At 42.8% G+C, this 21,877-nt stretch overlaps 1 protein-coding gene across 3 annotated transcripts; it reads right to left on the bottom strand.

Moving 5' to 3' along the window:
* Nucleotides 1-77: 77 nt before the first annotated feature.
* epc1b (enhancer of polycomb 1b) lies at nucleotides 78-21,215 on the bottom strand. Of its 3 annotated transcripts, none has more exons than XM_088311706.1 (15): nucleotides 20,909-21,215; nucleotides 18,845-18,952; nucleotides 8,343-8,502; nucleotides 6,600-6,745; nucleotides 6,301-6,507; nucleotides 6,066-6,214; nucleotides 5,431-5,566; nucleotides 5,187-5,345; nucleotides 4,993-5,082; nucleotides 4,767-4,915; nucleotides 3,966-4,330; nucleotides 2,620-2,744; nucleotides 2,403-2,541; nucleotides 1,481-1,850; nucleotides 78-1,212 (listed from the first exon to the last, which is right to left on the bottom strand). In XM_088311706.1, exons 3-15 carry the CDS (start codon nucleotides 8,440-8,442, stop codon nucleotides 1,137-1,139), a joined length of 2,211 nt encoding a protein of 736 aa, XP_088167832.1. In that variant the 5' UTR covers nucleotides 8,443-8,502; nucleotides 18,845-18,952; nucleotides 20,909-21,215; the 3' UTR covers nucleotides 78-1,136. The 3 variants fall into 3 exon arrangements, with proteins under 3 accessions (XP_088167832.1, XP_088167833.1, XP_088167831.1); XM_088311707.1 differs by lacking the exon at nucleotides 20,909-21,215 and adding an exon at nucleotides 20,081-20,099; XM_088311705.1 differs by lacking the exons at nucleotides 18,845-18,952; nucleotides 20,909-21,215 and adding an exon at nucleotides 16,644-17,170.
* Between the last annotated feature and the right edge of the window lie 662 nt (nucleotides 21,216-21,877).

Genomic DNA, 21,877 nt, shown 5'->3' with positions numbered 1-21,877 from the left:
GACCCAGCCATGGTCTATCATGAATATTGCAGAGGAGGAGGCGGCGTTCAAGTCACAGAAAGATGCAGACAAAAAAATAGAGAAAGCAGAGGCGTGATAATGCCCTGGATGTTTATTTCATTGAGTGACACTTTTTTTTTTTTGAGGAGTACTTCCATTCATCTTTGCCACATGATGCTGACGTGTCCACACCAGCACACACACACACACACACACAAGGGGCGCTCACTGCCATACACACACAAAAACTCAACAACAAAAAAAAAATAAGAGAAGCTGCAGTAGGTACCAAACTCTTCACAGAAGAGAAGATCAGCACACCGACGACCACAACGCCTCTTAAGTGTCAAAATTAGCTTCTTTTTTTTGTTGGTTGTCTGAAGATGAATGATTGGTCCTTTTCTGCCACGTCCCAGCACAAAAAAATAAACAGTTTCTTTTTTGCAGAGTCAAATCACAAATCAAGTTAAGAAAAAAAAAAATGAGGTACAAAAATATTTATTGTAAAAAAAGACGTGTGCAACAGCGGGTGGGGGTTTGGTTGAAGAATGAGTGGTCGCAACGGAGGATTGGACATAAACGCGGCACAATAAATAGACAAGGGTTGGCGGGAAGGAGGTGGGGGCGTGGTGAGACTGGTCGCACAGCGGCAGTTTGTCCTTTCTCTTTAATTTTTTTCCCAACAAGTCGAGTGCAAAACATCACAAATGAACAACTGTGTATTCAAGTCATGTTATGTTATATACAAGAGGAGCGGGTGGGCGGGGCCTACAAATATTCAGTACTGTACATTTAATAATTGCCATATTAACAATTTACAGACAATCTCTTATTAACAGTAACAAATATGGTGGAGGAGTTTTATATATACATATACAATATATGTACATATGTATGTATACACACATACATATGTATATATATATATATACACACACATATATGTATACAGACACACACATATACATATATATGTATGTACAGTGTGTGTGTGTGGACGATTGGCTCCACAGAGCGGTCGCCGCACAGTCAAGTCCAGTCAGTCCGCTCAAGTTCAAGCCTAACGGACGATGCATAGCACCTTTTAAAAAAAAAAAATAACAAAAAAATAACATGGGGTCCCGTGTGCGGGCGGGCTACGTCACCTCCATGGCCATTGTGTTCTCAGACAGACTGCTGAGTGGCGCCGCTTTGTCCTGCTCATGGTTCTCCCTGTGGAATGCAATGTTAGCACCATTAACATTGGCAATATTGGCCCGCAAAAACACCATGACAAGGATGGAGTGCAACAATGTTCTAAACCATGGCACCAATGCACTCATCTGTTCATTTAGGAATTAAGTTAGAAGGCACCTTCTTGCATATTGAAGCCAATAAAATTTTTCTGTGGTTTTGAAAAAGAGTTAAAATGCTCTAAATTGGCTGGCATTTTATGAGTTAAGCAGCGGTGGAAACAAATATCTTTTTGCGTTCATCTCACCTGGGCACGATGTCCAGCGGCGAGGCCGCAGTGGCCGATGGGACCTTGGGCTTCTGACAGTTTGCGGCAGCGGCGTGCGCCAGCTTTAAGGCAGACGCCGACATGGTGCTGCTTAGCGTTCGGGGGGCATGTACCCTTTTGCCGGTGGGCACGGCCAGGCGGAGGCTGTTGCTGTTGCCCAGCAGGACCTGAGTGGCATTAGTGGTTGTGGGGCCGGCGTGGTGGGTGGTGCCATTGTTGCTGTTCGTGCTGCAGGCGGGCGTGGCGCTGCCCGGGTGCAGGCAGGCAGCGCTGGACAGGGTAGCGGGCGGGGCCGCAGCGGCAAGGGAGGGGGACGCTGCGCTGGAGAGGTGCAAGCCCTTGTATACACCTAAACAACAACAGCAGGAATTATGACAACTGTGCTACTGACATCATCAAAACTGTTATCTGGCTGGCATAGCATGAGTTGGGTTATTTTCAAGCGCAATAGCCGTCTTATGGCGTGCTGTAAAGAGTTGGAAGTCAATAAAACCGTCAATGGCTTGTATTCCCTACCGCCGCCGGGTTAACAAGTATGTGAATTTCCAAATAGGGAAACGAGGTTCCGGCACATTGAGCAGATAAGCCATCTTCAATTTTGGCAAACTAAAACCGGTTATTCAAAAATGAGGTGGTGGTGAGAGTTTTTAGATGACAAAAACAAATTACACATATCTGTATCTACAGAAAAAAAAAAAGCCAGTTTGATAGCCCTGTCAATGGAATGACTACAGCGGTACCTCCTTTGTCTCTCCCTGTGAGCCAACGATGCATTCACAGTTGTGGCGCCTCGACATAATTGAGCGAGCCACACAGAGAGCGACGCGGCTTAACTCGCCAGCAGTGAACATCAATTTCCGAGCTTCCGGTGTTTCCAGGCGTGTTGCCCAAGATGACGTACCTGAGGGGGTTAGGATGCCGTTGACGCCACCACTCAGGCTCAGCTCCTCCTTGGTTTTCAGAGCCAGAATTTGCTCGGTGGTGACGAGGGCCGAGGCGGCGAACTGAGCGCTGGCCTGGTCTAACGTGTTGGCAGACACCTGAGACGATGAGAAGAGTGTTAAGCGCTGTGGAGAGCGACAGGCAGCGCGAGTTGAGTTAGTTGTCATTGTGGTCACCTGTGTTGTAGTTGTGCTGTGGGCAGTGGTGGCTTTGTTGGCTTGAAGTTGCTGCTGCTCTAGCTGCTCCTTCTGCATCTGCACCAACTGGTCCTGGTGTTGCTGGAACTGCTCAGCTGTCAGGGCTGCCGCACACAAACACAAACATGTTGGTGACACACGTAAACATCTCGAGGAGGAAGAGCTTTTTTTTTTTTTTAAGTTTCAGTAACATGTGGTCCCGATTATTACGTGCAAGGCGTTGTGAATGGGCACTTCTACAGAACGATTCAATGCATGCCCATAAGACAACGGAGGCAGTAGAGGACTTCTTATCATTTACATAATCCATATATTATCCAAGTGTTTATCCTTATAGCTCCCTATAGCCACGCAGCATTAAAGGCTGCAAAAGTTGTGCTCGCTGGATTTGGCACTCTTCATTTCCATGCGGAACGCACGTGTCATGCATAAACCACTGCTGAAGGCCTGCAACTCACACACACACACACACACCAAATGACGCAAATTAAGTCAATGTAAATGTATACCTGGGCAACAGTCAATAACGGCCACTTAGAAAGAGTATCAAAATGCCTTTTTTGTTACTTCACTATTGGTCGCTGACAATGTCCTAGCAAAAAGAGAGTTTAAACACTTGGGAGAGTGGATCAGAGAGATGAGACCTTCCTGGATGGCGTAGTGCTAGCTAGCTGGTACGACAGAATACAGATGGAATTAAAATTTTATCCTACGGCCTGTGATGTGCGTGTTTAGCAAAAAAAAAAAAAAAAAAAAAAAAAAAAAAAAACGAGTAACCCATTCCAAGTTTCTGTTGGATTCTCTGGTTCAATGGTAAACAAATAGCAAACGCAGTCCATGTTCTAGTATATTCCATTTATAAGATGGTTGAAAGGCTTCGTAGTGGGCGCCATTTACGCTTAAAACTGGGAAACCTATTTTACTTCTGAAAAGGTGCAAGTGTGTTTTGGAATGGCTGTGACAACACCATTCACCCTGCAGTCCCAACAAAACCAGTGGCCGATAGTTCCCAAATGTGACAATCCAAACTACTGACGCACATTTAAGAACTAAAAGATGTTTTCCATGATATACTCCATCAATAAAAGATACAATTTCATTATTTTGTTTATTTAATTCAATTATTGGTTATTTAATGCTGCATTAGTAACGTAGTGGTACATGCTGCTGCCATTCACGCAGCCTGCAACAGTTCAATTCCAGGGCAGTGGCCAAGTATATACCGTTTTCCATCTTTTTAAATTCTTTAATTCTCTCTTTTTTATGTGGCCCTGCGCAGAAAATTGACCAGCACTCTGTTCAACAAATGCACACACAAGACTTACCAACATGGGGCTGGGGCGGCGGTGCAGGCCGTAAGATGCGCTGGGCGGACGGCCCGATATTGATGAGCGGCCGCTTGATGCAGCGACTGAGCCGGCGAAACAACGGGTGGGCATTGTCCAGCTGGTGCAGCGGTAGCGTCCGCGGTCGGAAGTGGCGCCACCGGCACGCTTTTATGCTCAAAAGAATCTGACTGAGGTCCGAGGGCGGTGAGGAGGAGCTTCTGTCTGAGGTATTGTTTGGTGAGGTACTGGCAAACTTGCTGGCGGCGGGCGAGCTCGAAGGGGGAGGCGCACAGTCCAGCGTCTTCGGGTCCAGTTCGTGGAAAACGTTGTCGTAGTCTGAGTGCGCTCGGTCCAGTAGGACCCTGGAAGGCATGCAATCGTCATGACACAGGAAATGATGTGACTCCAACGACCAAAAGCTTGTTCAGAAACCATCCTAGGAAATGTTACTACAGATTTAAAAATGTATAAATAAAAAAAAAAAAAAAAGATCAGCATGCATCTTAATCAAGACTTTAAAGAACAGAGAGATTTATGACCTCCAAATTATGACTTTCATAAATGCCATATTTAACATCTGTACTTGCGACCAAGAAATAAAACAACACTGAAGGCAATGTCATCAATATACGTAAAGGAAAACAAAAATAACACCACCATGAGACAACTCCCAAATTCCGTTTTGCAAAAAAGAACTCTGACTGGTCGTCTGGCAGTAGCAAGACTGAATGCCATTACCAAGTATCGGTACTTTTCTTCGGTGAGTACACAAACATATTGAGTGGAACCCACTATTACCTGCCCCCGCGTCCCAGCCGTCGCCGGGCCAAGCCCTGGCACCGTCGCGGTACCGTGAGCGTGGTGAGACTGTAGCGGTATCGGGAATGCGCCAGGCCGCCCTCCCAGCTTGGGGACCAAGGCCAGGCACCCACGCGATCCTGACGAGCCTGAAAATACGCACGCACAAACAAACGCTCAATTTTCACCTCCAAAGCTCAATCAAGACAATCAGCATGACACTCACAGCGTAATACTGGCAGCCCGCTTTCCTTCGAAAAGCGTAGGCGCCATCCGGGTCGTTCTCCTCCTCGGCTTCCGAAGAGCCTGAGTGCAACTATGGACAGCAAAACAAAGTTCTCAGTACCCTCTGCTCTTTTGTGCTGTGGTTTCAAGCAGCCTCTAGATGGCAGCAGAGGACAACAATGGGCAACCTTGTACCTGAGGCTCTTCATCTGAGCTAGGGAAGTCGTATTGGTTCAGGTCCTTGGCGTTGAAAACCACTGGACCTTGGTGGTGCGCAGAGGCGGCTGACAGCGGAAGAGCGTTCTGTTTTTTCTCATATTTCCTCTTCTGCCGAGGGATTTCTGTCTTCACGGGCTTGAAGCGAAACGCAGTGGTACATGTTTAAATCCAGGACTACTAACAAGCGGCCCCATAAGGAATTTGGTGACCACGCGCTCACCTTGGACTTGTAGTCTTTGTGGTCCATGTGGTACTGGTTGGTGAGCGGCACCAGCGGGATGATCTGCGGCCTCGCCAGTGCCCGCTCTGCCAAGACCTCAGCCAGAACCTCGCCACCATAGTCTGACATGACATTCCTGGAGAAACAACGGCAATGAAATAATATGCATCCATATGAAAATTAAGTACATACTGTACAAACACATTTGGAAATTCTGTTGCTGCCAGGTCAACATTGTTAATATTGCATTTATAGCAGCACGGTTCAAAAACAAGAGAAAATAAGGCAAGCAGAGCCACTTAAATCCCAATCTTAGAAAGGCTTTTATTCTTTAAATATGGATAAATTTGGCCCACAACCCAACATGAGATTTCTTTTTAATTAATATGCTTTTGAGTGGAATTGGGTTTATTATTATTTATTTTTAATCATGAACCTGAACCGACTTAGCACGATTAATTGAATATTGACAACAATACAACTCAAATTGATTTGATACAAAACAGCAGGAAGGTTTTTAAAAAAACATTTCTTAGACAACAATCAACTTTCAGATTTAAGGACTTGATTAGTCCAGTTTCAGTTTTTTTTTTAAATTTGTCACAGCTGGCCAATGAAATATCTTAATTACTGACCTCTTCTCAAAGATCTCCAGCGTGAGATGCAGCAGCTCTCTCTTGCTCTTCTCCCTTCGTTTGATCATCTCCAAGATTGTGACAGCCCGGCTCAGATCCCTGCGGAGTTTCAACATCTTCTCGTAGGACGCCTCGTCGTTCTTGCGGTTCTGAAGGCAGACGTTGAGCAAAACTGAGTAAGTATTGAGATGGAAAAGCTTTCAGCTTTCAAAGGACGCTGGACGAGATGACACACCTTCCTGGTCTGCATCTTCTCGGTGCGCCTTCGGAAGGCCACATATGGGTCACTGGTGCTGGAGCCGTCGCGCTTCTCCTGCTTGATGATGTTGATGAGCGAATGCGCCTTGCTGTTTTTCCTCTTGCGGCTCCAGTAGTCAAACACCTCCTTGATGAGCTCGTCGTCCTCCTTGAGCAACAGCTTGGCCTCGGGGAGACTTACGAGCTTAAGGGCAAATGCAGTTTTTTTTTTTTCCGCCCTCAGCTACTTTTACATATGGAGGAGGACAATGTCAGGCGTTTTTAAAGGCGACAAACCTGCTGCCCGCTCCCTTTCTCCAGCCGGTCGATCATCTCTTCAAACTGGATCAGGCTGATCTCCATCCTTTTTTTCAATTTGGCGACAAAGGCGTCGTCGTCCGAGTCCAGATCGTAGTCTGGCTGCTCCGTGTCCAGGCTGAAAGCTGAAAGAGGAGGAGTGTGCAACAACAATTATCATCAATAAATATATGGACTAAAAAAAGGGATTTCCAATGCCCAGAGCGATCACCAGAGTCCTCATGGACAAAAACGTGGCGTACGCACCATCCCACTTTGACATTCCGATACATCAAGATTAAAATGACATGCGTGCAGTGCTTCCCAGCAACTACTTGGCTGGTGTATGCATGTTTTTCTTGCTTTAGCGTGAGTGGCAAACATGATGCTAGGGAGTAGCAGGTGCAGTGGTATAAGAATCATAGAAGATGCCCGGGGGTGAACGGCTGGATTTGATGCCTTGAAAAAAAAAAAAACAATTATCAACCAGGGGTTGATTTTCTATTGCAGTGCGCACCGAACTCAGGCATCAAATTTACACGGCCACCAAGTCCCAGTTTGGGAGCACAGAGCGCTGACAGTTGAGCCACATGAAATCATAACTTTTGTTCTTTTGACAATGCTTTGATTCTTTTCATGGCACCTTGCAAATCATCTGCGGTAATTTGACATAATGCAAAAAAAATGGACCTGTTAATCTCGGGGGCCTTTACCCCCGGTTGTTAGTTCCAACACCAACAAGTTGCCAGGCTGCGCAAGACATTTTGAAATGCTATAAAAGTTGCCAATCGTTCAGACAAAGCAAACAGACACATTTGAGGCAGGTGGTTGTCGGTGCATAGATATCTATACATAAAGCCTTCATTCTTGGGTAACAACCCAATCCACATCAAAACTGCAAAAGAATTCAATGAGCTATAATGAGCAGAGCCAAACAGACCCAGCCGCCCAGCCAAGGCTTGTTCTAGCTAATATCTATGGTCCCTGCAGCTAGCTAGTAGATACCAAGTAGCATGCAGGCTAACACATTCAGCATTCAGAATGTTTGCGCCGAGTTCCCACGAGTTTAAAACCCTTAGTGAGCAATTACCAACCCAGATTCTAATGTTGGCCACAATGCAACATGAGAGTCAAGGTAAACCAGTTGAGACTAGAAAGAACAACTATTATGTAGTAAGAACAATGCAGCAGCAATGAGTCTGCTGATCAAATTACATTTTAAAATAAGTGAATGTCTGGTTTTGTAAAACAGCCTATTGAATCATAGCCTATTGTCGCATGCATTGTGTTGGCGGCAAAGGAAGACATTGGATTTAAAATGCATGCTGTAGTAACTAAGAACACCAGCAGACAACCTTAGTTAAGATTAGTACAATAATTGACAACACCAAGCTGACTGCGAATAGCTGGACATTATCCAAATTTGATTTGAGATGAGAGCCAGTGAGCGAAGGCAGTACAAGTGTGACTTATTTAAACAATAAGTGTAGCCAGCAAAGATGACAAACTCCCACGCTGATCTCTCCAGTCAGCACTTTCACTTTGACTACCAGCACATGACAGCTCGTACAAACATGCCACAAAATAAACAGACCCGCTACTGTCGCACCGTACAAAACACGTCAAGCTCTACCAACTCTTGAAAATGTTCTGACTCTCATACCCATTGAGGTGAACAGCTCCCAAATGGGACTCAATTTTATGATATGCCACTAAACCGTTCTCGAAGCAGACGCTACTTACGCTGTAGGTGAATGAGCTGCTTTGGCATCTTGTAATCTCCGGGGTATAGCGATTCATAGTAGGTGATGTTGCTCTCTGCCTCCGGGACCGGGATGACCATGTTGTCCCGCTTCTCGCCGTAGACCTGCTGTGCAGAGATGGCCCGCTGGAGGTGGTGTTCCTACACACGTGCGCGCACACACAAACAAGTGGACTCGTATGAGCATTACTTCCAGGTCGATAGTGACACTCGACAGACGCTTACTAATCTAGCGACAAATGAAGGTCATACACGTTATCATGCATTCAAGTTAAGTGTGTACTCCACGCTGACAAAACTGACATTTTCAGCATGCAGAATTGAGTCCATTAACTTGAAATTAAAAGTCTTCCAACAAACGTCACAGCTCATCCATCTGATCTGTATCCGCGATGACTGGGAACGGAATCGGCAACATCGGAACACCCGTTGCAAAACCCGGAGCAAAAATAAATAAAATAATCACGTGAACAACTTGCCTAAAGTGACAATAAAACCCTTGTCATAGTCAGATATAAACATCATTAGGCAGGCATTCGTTACTTGTACATCGCCATCAAACCTTTGTCAATGCTCACGAATGGCGTCCCGTGGGACTGAGAGGGACATAACAGAGCAAGCTTCCAATGGCAGCCGGCACCGAGCCAAATACATGCAGGGTCAGATAGAGGGAGGGAGGAAGTTGGCATATCTGCGGAGTGTACTGACTTGTTTACAGTTGTTGAACTGTCAACCCAGATATGATATAGTAGCCAAAACAACACAACCACCAGATTGACTAGCGTTGTACAACTAACTAAATCTTTCACTTTAAAATCAAATACATTGATCGTATGATATTGGAAAAACATGCACATGGGCGTTCACTAAAGCAACATCGACATTTAACATGCATCCGAAGAAATGACATTTCTGTTATCTAATGAAATAAGTTTTTTCATGCGCAATATAAGCAAATGAAATCCTTATTTTAGGTCTCAATTGCTTCTTCACACAGCCACGCGCATCGCTTTGGCCTTTTTGTTGCCTTCGAGTCTCGCACTCTCAGCCAGCCGGCTCCTCCGGCAGTTTTAAAGCATGTTCCATAGCTGATGAGTATTCAATTGGAGGATGGACTTGGACACATTGGTTGGTCTACTGTGACGTGTTCGGAAATTTCATTGGTCAGATGTGACAAGGACGGATAAAATCTATTGACGGCTAAACACTCATCAGTAAAAATCCCTAAACCGCATCCCATTAAAAGTTGCAGGGTTCAAAGTTTGGGGGAAAAACTAAAGTAGCTGTTCATAGTCCGAAAAATAGGGTATTTTAAACCAAGTCAGTGAACATCGATTGCGGATTTTGGGTTACGAGTCCAGTCATAGTCGTGGTTGTTGGCGCAAGCTACAACATGAGTTTTAAAATAGCTACAGTATTCGCGTGCACCCCAGTGATGGTGAAACAGTGTCCAAATTTGAGCAAGGCCGAACCTTAGTAATAACATATGAAACTAACCACTTCCATTTCTTTAAGCAGCCGCATATGAAACTAATTCTTTATCACCCAACCCTGACCTCCCTTCATACATGTAGGCTAGCAAACCACGGTGTTCTGAGGCACCACGCACACACAATCAAACAGTCTTGAGCCAAAAGAGCACACGGTCAAAACCAATCAAGAGTGCTTGTTTACTTGGCAGGGCCTTGCTATTTGCTGGAGCACAAATGAGCTTGGTGGAAGGAAACGGTCTGAATTCACAATGAGCACTTTGGCGTCCCGAAATAGCCTCGCAGAAATGAGCACATCCATCACCGTCACGATCCCAGACGCCGCTAGTGACACTTAGCGTGACGGACAACCTCGGGGGAGGAGAGACGAGCTCGTCTGGTGGGAGTGCTCACGGCTTCAGAAGCAAACCGGTCAATACGCCGCATGAGTAAACGTGGGAATGTGTGAACAAAATGCTAAGAAGTTGATTGCAAGGCTCACAAATAAAAATGGCCTGCATCAACAGATACTAAGCTAACCCTCAAACACATTGAAACTTATGTTAAAGTATTCTTTAAGACTTTTTATCCCTCCCTGGCTTCAAGTAAGTGGGAGCACATGCTTGCTTCAAACCGTTTGTCACTCTCAGCTGAAGTCTTTTGTAAAACTGACGTATTAAAGAGAATTGAAAAAAAATGTTCCACCAAACCATATTTCATCCAATAAAAGTTGGCTAGTTTCATGCCAACAGAATTCAAATGCCATAGATGAGCTATTGGAAATTAGGGATGCACAATATATAAATTATTGGCCCAAGCAATATGCATATCGCCGATACATGCAATCATTTTCTTCTGGAATATATGTGATTCATATTCTGTCACCAGCCAGAGGGAAAATGTGTTTTTAAAGGTGTTACTTGTACATGAAAAATAAGTCATCAAATTCATAACTTTTTTGCTTCTGAAAAGAGAAAAAAAACTACTCAAGTATCCCTTTACTGGCGGAGCTTATTGACACGCCAGTCTTTCATAATTTAGCTTCAAGGCCAGTTAAGTTTAGGGCATCCTGAAAGAAAAAGAAAAACTTGACAGGTGGCACTACACCTCAGAACTGTAAAGCCATTTTATCTACTTAGAAACCGGATGAAAGTCCTGCCTGAAAAAGACCACAATGATGGAAAATGAAAGACAAGTGTAATCAGACAGGTTAATAGACAAATTAAAAGTGATTGGAGCTTTCTTTCTGTACGCAAACATCCCCAATTGGTACCCTAAACTTGGCTACAAAAAAATAAATAATATTTGTATTTATATGACAAGTCCTTGCCTCAACGGATGCGTGTACAATTACCCCAAGAATGCAATGGAACGGCAACAATCAAGTGTGTCACATTAGCTCAAAATCCTGATCTGCAGCGTGTGCGACATCTTGACACCTGGCACTCAGCGGGCGAGGTTGGCACAGTGGCAGCAGGAGGCAACAGTCCCTTCGTGCTGACTGCCCCACTGGCTCAAATAATTGCGCACATGAAACCAAGACAGTAACTCAGGGGTGTCAAGATTCAGTCCTGGAGGGACGCTTTCAATCTCTCCCGGGTGCAACCCCCCTCATTCAAATGATCAGCTCATTAACAAGCTCTGAAGAAGCCTGTTAAGTATCCTGCTCATTTGAATCAGGTGTGTTGCAAAACATGCAGGAACACGGCCCTCCAGGAGTGCAGTTTGACACCCCTGCAGTAACTGAAAGAGCTACAAAAGGTCAGTTGTTTTAGTGAGAAGATAAGTGGAACAGCGATGTGCATTTCAGGTCAAAACAGTCTCATTTTTTGGTATCCACCTCCCCTCCTCCCACAATGTCCATGTTGAGTGTGTACATGGCATCTTTATATGACAGCTGTCAGTCATCCATGTGCCAACCCAAGCAACCTGTCGAATAGTGTCAGCGGTGAAAGACCCACTTTCCACAATGGTGACATGCTCCACATTCCAGCTAAGTCAAGGTCAGTGTGTGTGTCTCTCAGATGCCTTTGGATCTACACTAGGACCACAGACAGCGAGGACAAACGTAAATGCAGGATAAGACACTCTGGTGATCCAACAACAAATACACAATGCCCACGTGCTGAGCCACAGTCACATATACAAGACTGAGCTCACACACCCACCAAAGGGAAAAGAAACGCACAAGCTACACAACCACAAAATAAACACGACTAAAGGGATACAACTAAATTACTTTTTTTCTTACACAGAGCACGAGGACATTCCAATAGGAAAGCTAAGGCCCTAGGTAAACCATTTTAATATTCTGTGACTGCTGGTGTAAACATGGCGGCAGCATGAATGAACAACAACCCGTCTTAATTCTAAGACAATCAAGTGAACATTAACGTTGAAATAAATTACGTACAATGAAACTGACACACAGTTGCATGGAGTTACCGGCAACAACAACAATAACCGCGTTAGCCATGAACGACCTGAGGCATCACAGTCAAGTCAAAATCAGGCAAGTTGGTCAACGCTAATGAATGCTACGCAAGAGAATTATTCGTTCACTACACTTGCATTGTATGAACATGAAATGAAGGCAAATCCAAATGTATCAACATTATTTTGGGGTCGCATCGCCCGGGAATAAGCATTTACAATGCACATTGCACATTTCACTAAACGGTAAATGGTCTTGCACTTGTTTCGCGTTTTTGCATCTGCGAAGGCACTCAAAGTGTATCACACTGATTCGCATCTACCAACTGAAGACAACATCAAATAAATCAAAGTGCGTGAAAATACGGTACATGAAGCTACTTTGTGAGTCGCTAATCCTTATTATTAAACGTTTAATCTTTTAGGCCACTCCTCACATTAGACGCACAAAACATTTCCGATTCAGCTGTGTGTAGCATTATTTTATATTTATTTTAGGGGAGATGACGGCTGCAGTGACTCTTCAATTAGGAGCGAAACGGCAAGGTGTTTAGCATGCAGTAGCAACAAGCCGAATCCTGTTGATAATCTTGCTATGCTAACTGCGATTGCATCTCGTCCCGCCGACTACCCCGTCATCAGTTAACAAAAGCAGCTCATCGAAGCTTTTTTCTTCACGGATTTATTATTGGACAAACTCCATTAAAAAAAAATATTCAAAATACCGAGCATGCTTTGGGGGCATTATTTTAAAACGGTAAATAATTAGTAGTTTCATGTTGTTGTTTCCCAACACAGTATTACTTGTTTTTTGTATTCAACCACCGTTTTATTCATTAATTTTCATTGACTCTTAAGATTTAATTTTGCAACGTAGGTACAGTAACAATTAGGGATTCAGTACCGTATAGGGATGCTTGATCCCCACCCCCCAAAAAAGATAACTTTCGTAATAATTGAAAAACGTTATTCGAACGATTATTTTTCTTTTGACAAAACAGACAAGACGAGATATAAAGTCGTTGATACGAGATGTAAAGTCAGCATTATGAGATTTAAAATTGCCATGATGTGATTTAAAGTTATTGTGATGGCATTTAATCTTGACAACACCCCATCGCCATACATTGGCCACCGTGTTCAGAACAAAAGTTGAACAACAAAACTGCAATTCAACAAAACATGAGTGTATTTTCCCATTCAGTAATCGCTGGGGCATGAAGACTTGTGACCTCATGCTTGGCGTGTATTCTAGCGTCACAACCGAGCTGCGTGAACAGGTGACTTGCCACGGACGTTCTACTTTATAGGATTCCCTCATCAATTATTGCAATGGCGACTTCAAATCTCGCCACGGTGACTTTAGACGTTGTCTTGTCACATGTGAATATTTACCAAAGATGACAAGGCCACATAAATGTTAATGTGAATTTCCATGAGGTGGCAATGAATGCCATGTATTCAGTAATGCATTATACTTGCACAGTTTGGATATAATCAACAAATGTATGCATACTTTCGTTAGGTTAGATACATCACTCGAATGTAGGGCTGAAAAAAAAAAAAAAGTACTGGACTCCTTTGCCATAGTCACCAATGTACTTTCAGCCTTTCATTGAAAAACACAAGCGCACATGCACTGAAAACACTGGCAAGGAGCTGCTGTCAGCAACAACTCATGCAGAGACGATCATACACAGACAAACACGGCTGCAGCTTCTGACATTACTTAAGATTACCACGCTGCTTTCACCTTACAAATAAACACCACTAGAATTTTCTATCCAATCGTCATATTGCAGTTTGTTGCCAAGCCAGCAACACAACAATTTACAACTTGGCGAGCATTCATTGCTGAACTTATTCTTGTTCCTCGAGTGCAATATAGTACATCACAGATCGTGACATCACACCAACTTCACCCACATTTGGTCGGCAGCTATCAAATATTTATACAATTAATTATTCGGTCGCTCATTCCATCAATTAATCAAACAAAACTGGTTAGCACATGCGCCTCAGCGCACTGGTGGAGGCTTCGAGAGTAGGTTTTATCCGTTTTCCTCCCACATTCCAAAAACATGCATGGTAGGTTCCTTGAACACCCAAAGTTGTCCATAGATGTGATTGTGATTGTGAATGGTTGTTTGTCTACTTGAGCCCTGCAATTCGCTGGGCCAGTTCAGGCTGTCCCTGCTTACTGCCTGAAGACAGCTGGGATAGGCTCAAGCACACCCGCAGCCCTTGTGAGAAGCAGCAGTTCAGAAAATGGATGGATGGATGGATGTAGGATTTAAACAACCAGAAGTACATGTTAAGTGCAAATACATATACATTTATTTTCTTCATTTAACAAAGTGAAAGAAAGCGCACCAGAAAGTGCAACAGCGGCTGCTTGATCACTTGTGAGGTGGGTAGTGACCTCCAAGAAAAAGTCACATCCAACCAAAACATTTGTTTTGTCACAGCTATTACCATAATATTTTCATCATTTAACACACAGTTCCAGCTGAGCGAGCGCAGACATTAAAGAGACACCATCAAACCACCCTACCCCCCTAAACGCCTCTAGCTCTGTCTACCCCCCCCCTCCACACACACACACCGCCGCCTCCTGGGCTCCACATTGACTGTCCGTCTACAGACCTGCTGTGCCATCTGACACACTGAACCCCTGACACCTAGCGAAGAGGCATGCCCCCCCCCCAAAAAAAAACACCTCAATGGCAAGGACTACTAGTAGTAGTAGTAAATAATAGGACCTGCACACTGCTGTGACGCTCGTGAGTGAGCTGCACAATGAGCATCCTTCAGAGAGTGCGAAGAAGCCCACTTTGTTAAACAAGTGTAAAATTAGATGAAAATACAAGACTCCCACAGGGACATATGCAGTGATGACAAATACCAGATCAAACAGGTTAAGGGGCACCAAAACACACACAAAATAAAAACTGAGACTCTGAAAGGTATACAAGTTAATCAGGTGTCTTTGACATGTACCTGCTAAAAGAATCACCAGAAAGCAACACTGCTGTGGATATACAGACATAGTCACAATTAATTCCCTAATATTGTAAAAAAGTAACCAAAACACACATCTCTGAACAATGATTACCCTCATGACTGCAAAATAAAGTGACTACATATGCCCCTATAAATTATGACATCCATCATGGGGAAAAAGAATGTAATTAAAATACTGCACATTAATAATTTCTCTCACTTGGCTAAACAACATGACCAAAATACACATCACTAAACATATTGCTAAATAATGATACAAATACTTATTCGCTGTACGATCGCTTCCTTTATTTTGATAAGAATGTGACCAAAAGTTCCACTTGTATGAACTGGCCAAGTAAGACCAAAATTCAACCCAGATATTAGAAAATGCTTACAGTATAATGTTGATTAAAATCATCTGGCAATGACGGTCAAAATCGGCTATTATAATGTAAGAATTTTCATAAAATTTCAGGTTAATCGTATTTACAATAACCTCAAACATGTCTCACACCAATAATGCAAAACAGACCCGAATAAAGCCTCTGTAGTTATGACATAATTCGTGTTGCTAAAATAATGAGACTAAAATACACAAAATAAATGACTGCTCTATATTAACCGAATACACCTTGTAAATTATGACAACACTCATACTTCTAAACAGTGACCACAGAACACCACTATAAAAACAATATAACTACCAAATGACCCAATACAACCATAAAACCGTGACTTCCTTCATATCGCCAAGAATGCGAGTGAAATACATCCACTACGGTGGATCAATACTCGTGAGACAGTGACAATAAAAATCCAACAACTCAACTAAAAGCAGTTTATTTTGTGACCACTCTTGCAATATAACTAACTAACTAACATTCAGGCTAAACTCGCCGACAATAAAACACACATGGCCTGTGTGAACATGTTGCATGCTATTAAGTGCCGTAGCTAGCTGCCATCCAGTTGTCCCAAGTGAAGCGTGCGTGCCCGTGTTGACATTCCCCTCGGGCGCCCCCTGCCGCTCTCCCTTCACCACGACGCCAACACAAGGCCCCGAGACAAAATGTCCGCCGCGCCGAAGTCACATGATCCCTTTGTACTCGAAAAACGGCTTCACGCTCAAACCGCCGCCGAAAAGCCGACAAATGTACCCGAAATGGACACGGCGCAACCCCGCGTTGCCAAAAACGTAGCCAAGCGCGGACAAAACGCAGTTTAGGGCCCAAATTCGTCGTGTTTCTGTCGAGAAAAAACGGGCGGCCATTTTGTGAGGGCTTGCGCAGAACATAAAGGAAGGCGGCTGTGATGGCGGAAAAACGAGCAAAAAGCACATTTTGAAAATGACATGGTGGAATATAGCAAGCCTACCGATTCCTCCTCCTTTTCCATGCCCGTCGGCATCTGCGGCACGGCCCTGTTAATGGACGCATACTCGTGCAGGTCGGGTAAATCCTCACAACGGAAGACGGGCAGCGGCTTGGTGGCGTCCAGCGCCCGCGCCCGAAACGACAATTTACTCATTTTTGCTGCTTTCCAGGTGCCCCCTCTCACAAATAATGTCTCTCCGAGCTACTAAGATTCACCGCGGTGACGAGTGGAGCTTTCATGGATGATTCTGGGGCGGCTAACTCTGACGTTTTTTTTCTCTTTTTTTTGTAAGCTTGTCAAGCGCTAAGGTAGGGCGTCGCCTGCCCGGAGCCGCCGTGTGGTGTGGTGGGGGTGGAGGCCCGGATGTCGGTCGCTGTGTCTCGGCCTGCGCTTTCCCGACGCTCCGCTTCCCCTCCGCGTTGGCGGCTCAGTGCGCCATGGGCAACATGGCGGACATTTAAAAGTGTTTTGGCGTGTTTTTGCTCGGCTCGGTCCAGCCCTCCTCCCCCCTCGCTACCCTCCTTAGCCTTAGCCTTCCCAATCCCCCCCTCCTCCCCCCTCTGCTCTCTCCGCACCCCCTCCCCCCACCAACAAACCCGCCCAGCCAGCCCCGCGACCATTCCCACGCGGCCTCGAGCGCGTGCGCGTTGCGGTCACGGGAAGTGGATGGAAGGAAAAGTGTATTTTATATTTGTGTCCGTGTGTGAGGATAAGCAATTCAGAAAATGAATTAAAAAAGCACGTGCATAAAAATTAATTCTTGACAAAAAACATTATGACATACACTTGCAGGAGGAAAACTACAAATTAATAAACACTCGTACGCAAAAACTGCTCACGAACACGGTCATTCATTTAAAAAATGAACATACAATAATAATCTATGAATTTCAATTAAAGCACATTTATACATGCAATTTGAACGCATGTTTTCAATTTTTTTCACAAAACCATTTTATAGTTTGACAGATATTTAAAAAGACTGATAATACAAATGTAAGCGCTAAATGATCCCAAATATTGACAAATGTATGCCACAATAAAATAACACCCAATAACAGTAATATATATATATAATATATATATTATATATATAGCAAATTACCACCAATAATAATACAAAAACGTTTTATTCATGTTTCAAGTGAATAAGCATTTTCAAGTTTGTATCCACATACTGTAAGTATAGTATAGTAAAAACGTTCTTCTATACATTTATATTGACAAATGTATGTGACAAGTTAAAAGTTTAAAAATGTCTTTCTTAAATATAATGTGAACCGTGCTTTCATTTTTTTCGGGAGAAAACTTATTCACCTATTCCTAAGTAACAAGTTTTGATATTTTGACAAAAAACGTCATGTCTGAATTTGCATTTGTGACAGTGTAGCACTTCTTTACATTTTTTATATTTAAGATAGAATTTACACAAAATAGTAATAATATTCTCACTTTGAATGGCAAATGTCAATTATAATTGCAGTATTACCTCATATGACAAAAAAAACACTGACTCATGAATGTAAACGTTAACTGATAACAAATACAAACATGGAGTTACATCACAAAGCAAGAGTACACTGTTATAATTGATATACCGTATAAATGTTTATTTAAATCTTACTGAACAAAAATGAAATTTAAAAATAAATCTCACGATGTGGACTATTGGAAGGGCAACTGAATTTCCTCGGGAATGAACCTCCTTATTTAATTAAAGCATAATAATTCTACTATTAACTTTCACTGTTATTAACGATGAATCATTTTTCTGTTTTCAACTGCAAGGTAAATCCAGTAATTACAAATTCCGTATTTGGGAGTTGTACTAATAATCAACACATAAACCTGATCCTGTTAAATTCAAAATTGAATAATTAACAATTACAAAAATAGTAAAAGGGTTGTAGATCAGTTATGACACTCACACCATATTTACAGACATGTCTTAAACAGGAAATAAAATGTTATCCTACTTGATTTGACTTAATAGATTTAATACGCTCTGTAAGTGAACAATTCAAGAGTGGATGAGACCCTTTACAATGTCGCCATCTACTGGACAACGGCGTACAAGCACCTGACGTCACATATAAAAAACTACATTCTCAACATAATAGAAATCGAAATAGAGAATTGCAGAAATATCTTCAACTAGAAGAAAATTTCAAGAAACAAAAAAGTCCCAAAATTCAACTTACCAGCCATTGAGAAGTCACACTTTATCCGGGATCACGCCAAGGGAATTCCATTTCTTCTTTCGTATAATCCATTAAATATGTTAAATCCAATAAATCCGTTGTGAACACCTGCGAGAACACCAATCATCATTTTATTTCATGACGCCATCAAATCTTCATCATTGTTTGGAAATGCTCTGTTAAATGGCTTCTAATGTTAATGTCACCTTTGTAGCCAACATCACAGCTAATTCAAAACATTCAGGTAACAAAATGTAGAAAAAGAAAATGCTTGATTCTTCCTATTTAAATGAGTGAAAAGTGGTGAATTTTCACATCAGTACTTCAACCAAATTACACATAAAATATAAAGACTTGTAACACGTTGGTATGGTTAATGAATTGATATTACATATAGCTAAATTAGCATTATCATCATATGAGTAATGTAATAAACTGGTATTTGACATAGTCAAATTAGCCAGGTTAGGATTAGCGCAAAACACAGGAACAAAAAGTATGATGACAATCAACACAATTGGGCATTTTATTATCACAAAAAGTGAAAAGGAATCCAGAGAAGTGTCACAAATGGTTTCTTTTGTGTTAAAGGTCCAGGACCAAGCCCTGCCGCCAAATGCGAAAACCTGCAAGAAATTGACAGCCCACTGGACTGTAATGTAATTGCCTATCGATGCCACAGGATGGTGCTAAAGCATTACTCCAGTCTCAGTGAAATTCGCTAAGAGCCTATCAGATTCCTTGACAACTGTGAGGGGGGAAAAAACATTGCAGTTTCACAGTTTTGCAACTAAAGTATTATAATAATACATCATTTTCAAATGTGGCGTACATTACTTCTCAATTGAACGCACTTCATCGGAACATTAGTAAAAGTAAAAAGAAAATGTCATTTTTCTAAAAGAAATAAAAATATAATCAAACAGTAAAATAACTTATTTGTCAGAAAATGAGTGGCTGCGCCTCTGCTCTTCTCAACTTTGTGCCATAACGCCACAGCAGAAACAAATTGATGTTAGCCATGCGATTTAGCTGTAGCAGTGGTTGCCACCTACCATTCTGGAGCCTGGTACCGGTATGTGGGCCATTTGGTACCGGGCCACAGAGAGCGATACAGGAATTTGTATTTCTTGTTTTTGTAAAGCACAACCTCGCATCACCCTCCCCACGTCAGCGTCTTGTGCACAAGACTTATTTGACTGCTCCATGCCATGTTGGAAATACAAGAATACTTACTCTCTTGGATACTTGTACGTTCTTCCCAGCCTGATTTGGATTGGAGAAGCAAGCAATGAGATCCAGCCGTTTGGCTGTCAATTTCACAAAAGAGGGACTCACCATTGGCTCAGAAGTAGGAGGGAGGGGATAAGGGGGAGACCCGCCCCTAAAAGGAGCCAATTGCGCCACAGCAAGAAACATCCTGTTAAAGTATGTCTATACTTCTTGATTATTGGGATATTTTGATGAAAGCATGTTGTCAAGAAACTCGCCAACTCTTAAAATTAAGAAAAATAAATGTCTCCTTTAAAAGTCCATATAGGGAGATTAGGGCCCTGCAGTTTACCAAGCAGCCTCTGCAAGGCTGCTTGGCGCTGTTGAGCTACACGCCCATTAAAAAAAATGCCAACCAACGACGTTTTCAGCTACCAACCAGAGCATAAGGCTACGCAAAAATAAGTTGAAAGCCATAAAAATGGAATTGAGACTGGGGGAAAAATGAGCGTGGAGAGTCAGGAAGGGCTTTTGATTTTATTTGGATTTTTTTTAACCAACGACGGCCGAGCACCCAAAATCACACAACATGACGTTTGCGACCTTCTGTTTTTGTCAGTCATGTGAAAAAAAAGTCAACTACATGTCGTCGATACCTCGAAACCGACACATTTTGGCTTATAAGCAAGAAAATATTAACGCAACTTTTTTTGTGGGTGGGGGGGGGTCGCCATACAAAATTAAGCAGCTCATCATTATTCGAGTAATGTAATGAAATCATCAGCAAAAATACTGTTTCGAGACCAAGGTGCACCTCTTTTCTCAGAACAAACGTGATAAGAGAATACTTACAGGGCCCGAGGTTTCCAAACGCTGACTTTTAATAATCCAAATGGTGGCGATTACTCGAGTGAGGAAAAAAAAAGGGAGAGGAAAAACGACGTAGCTACTACTAGCCCCAATAACATGAAGGCTACAGCCAAGCTTTTCCTTCCTTCCCTTCGCCGCTTTTACGGTGCGGTGGAAAAGCATCTCGGTGGCGTCTGTTCGCTTCGATTAAAAAAAGAGTTTTGTCGAGTCAAAGTGTACATTTCCTGGTCGATGTTGAAGCAGGTTGAAAGTAGAGGTGGCCACCAAAAAGTGCTGCTGTTGGGGGTTAACAACTTTGCTGGGAGAGACGCCCTCTGATTGGACCGCGCCGGCCACCAATCAGCAGGAGACGAGATGGAGGGGGCGGTGACGTCATGCGTCACGGGGCAGAGATCCGAACGCAATTGGTCGACAAGTAGTCGAGAAATTTCATTTTTCATTTTATCGTATTTTGTGTTAATACTTCATCCGACAAAAGCAAAAACCACACACCCATATCAACTCAATCCGTTTTAATTGGTCTGAAGATTTTAGGTGTTAATCTTTCACTGGAGCATCAAAATATGGAGCGATGTGTAGGACAATCATGCTAGACAGTATGTGACGTGTACAGTGAATGGTGACCATTCTTTTTAAGGTTATTTTGTAATGTTATGTTCTTAACCAATGGACACAAAATCAGATATTTTAATATGAAAAGTACACTAAGCTGTAGCGTTATAAAATTAAGTCCTTATTTTATGATAAAAATCAAGATTTATTGAGAACAAACTGTTGGCTAAGCATAATAATCATGACCCCCCCAAAAAAGAAAACATGCAGTTTTCGAGGGGTAACTCATGGCAAAAGAAAATGGTTCGAAGGGGAACTAATCCCTTGTTTTATCGAATATACATTGTATATACAGTCACTAGTGTAAATTCAGTATTCGGATCAACTTTGCGTTCGTGG

The sequence above is a fragment of the Idiotropiscis lumnitzeri genome, chromosome 12 (genome assembly GCF_059441095.1).
Source record: "Idiotropiscis lumnitzeri isolate Australia: NSW breed Sydney's pygmy pipehorse chromosome 12, RoL_Ilum_1.0, whole genome shotgun sequence".
In the NCBI taxonomy this organism is placed as follows: domain Eukaryota; kingdom Metazoa; phylum Chordata; class Actinopteri; order Syngnathiformes; family Syngnathidae; genus Idiotropiscis; species Idiotropiscis lumnitzeri.
This window is presented reverse-complemented; position numbering and strand designations above follow the sequence as displayed.

What these genes read in the sequence shown, in the direction of transcription:
- epc1b (XM_088311705.1), bottom strand. Translation starts at nt 16,796, where the DNA reads ATGAGTAAATTGTCGTTTCGGGCGCGGGCGCTGGACGCCACCAAGCCG. An exon ending in AGAAAGGGAGCGGGCAGCAG is followed by an intron (nt 6,508 to 6,599) that starts GTTTGTCGCCTT and finishes TTTGCCCTTAAG; the next exon opens with CTCGTAAGTCTCCCCGAGGC. An exon ending in CGGCTGGGACGCGGGGGCAG is followed by an intron (nt 4,331 to 4,766) that starts GTAATAGTGGGT and finishes CATGCCTTCCAG; the next exon opens with GGTCCTACTGGACCGAGCGC.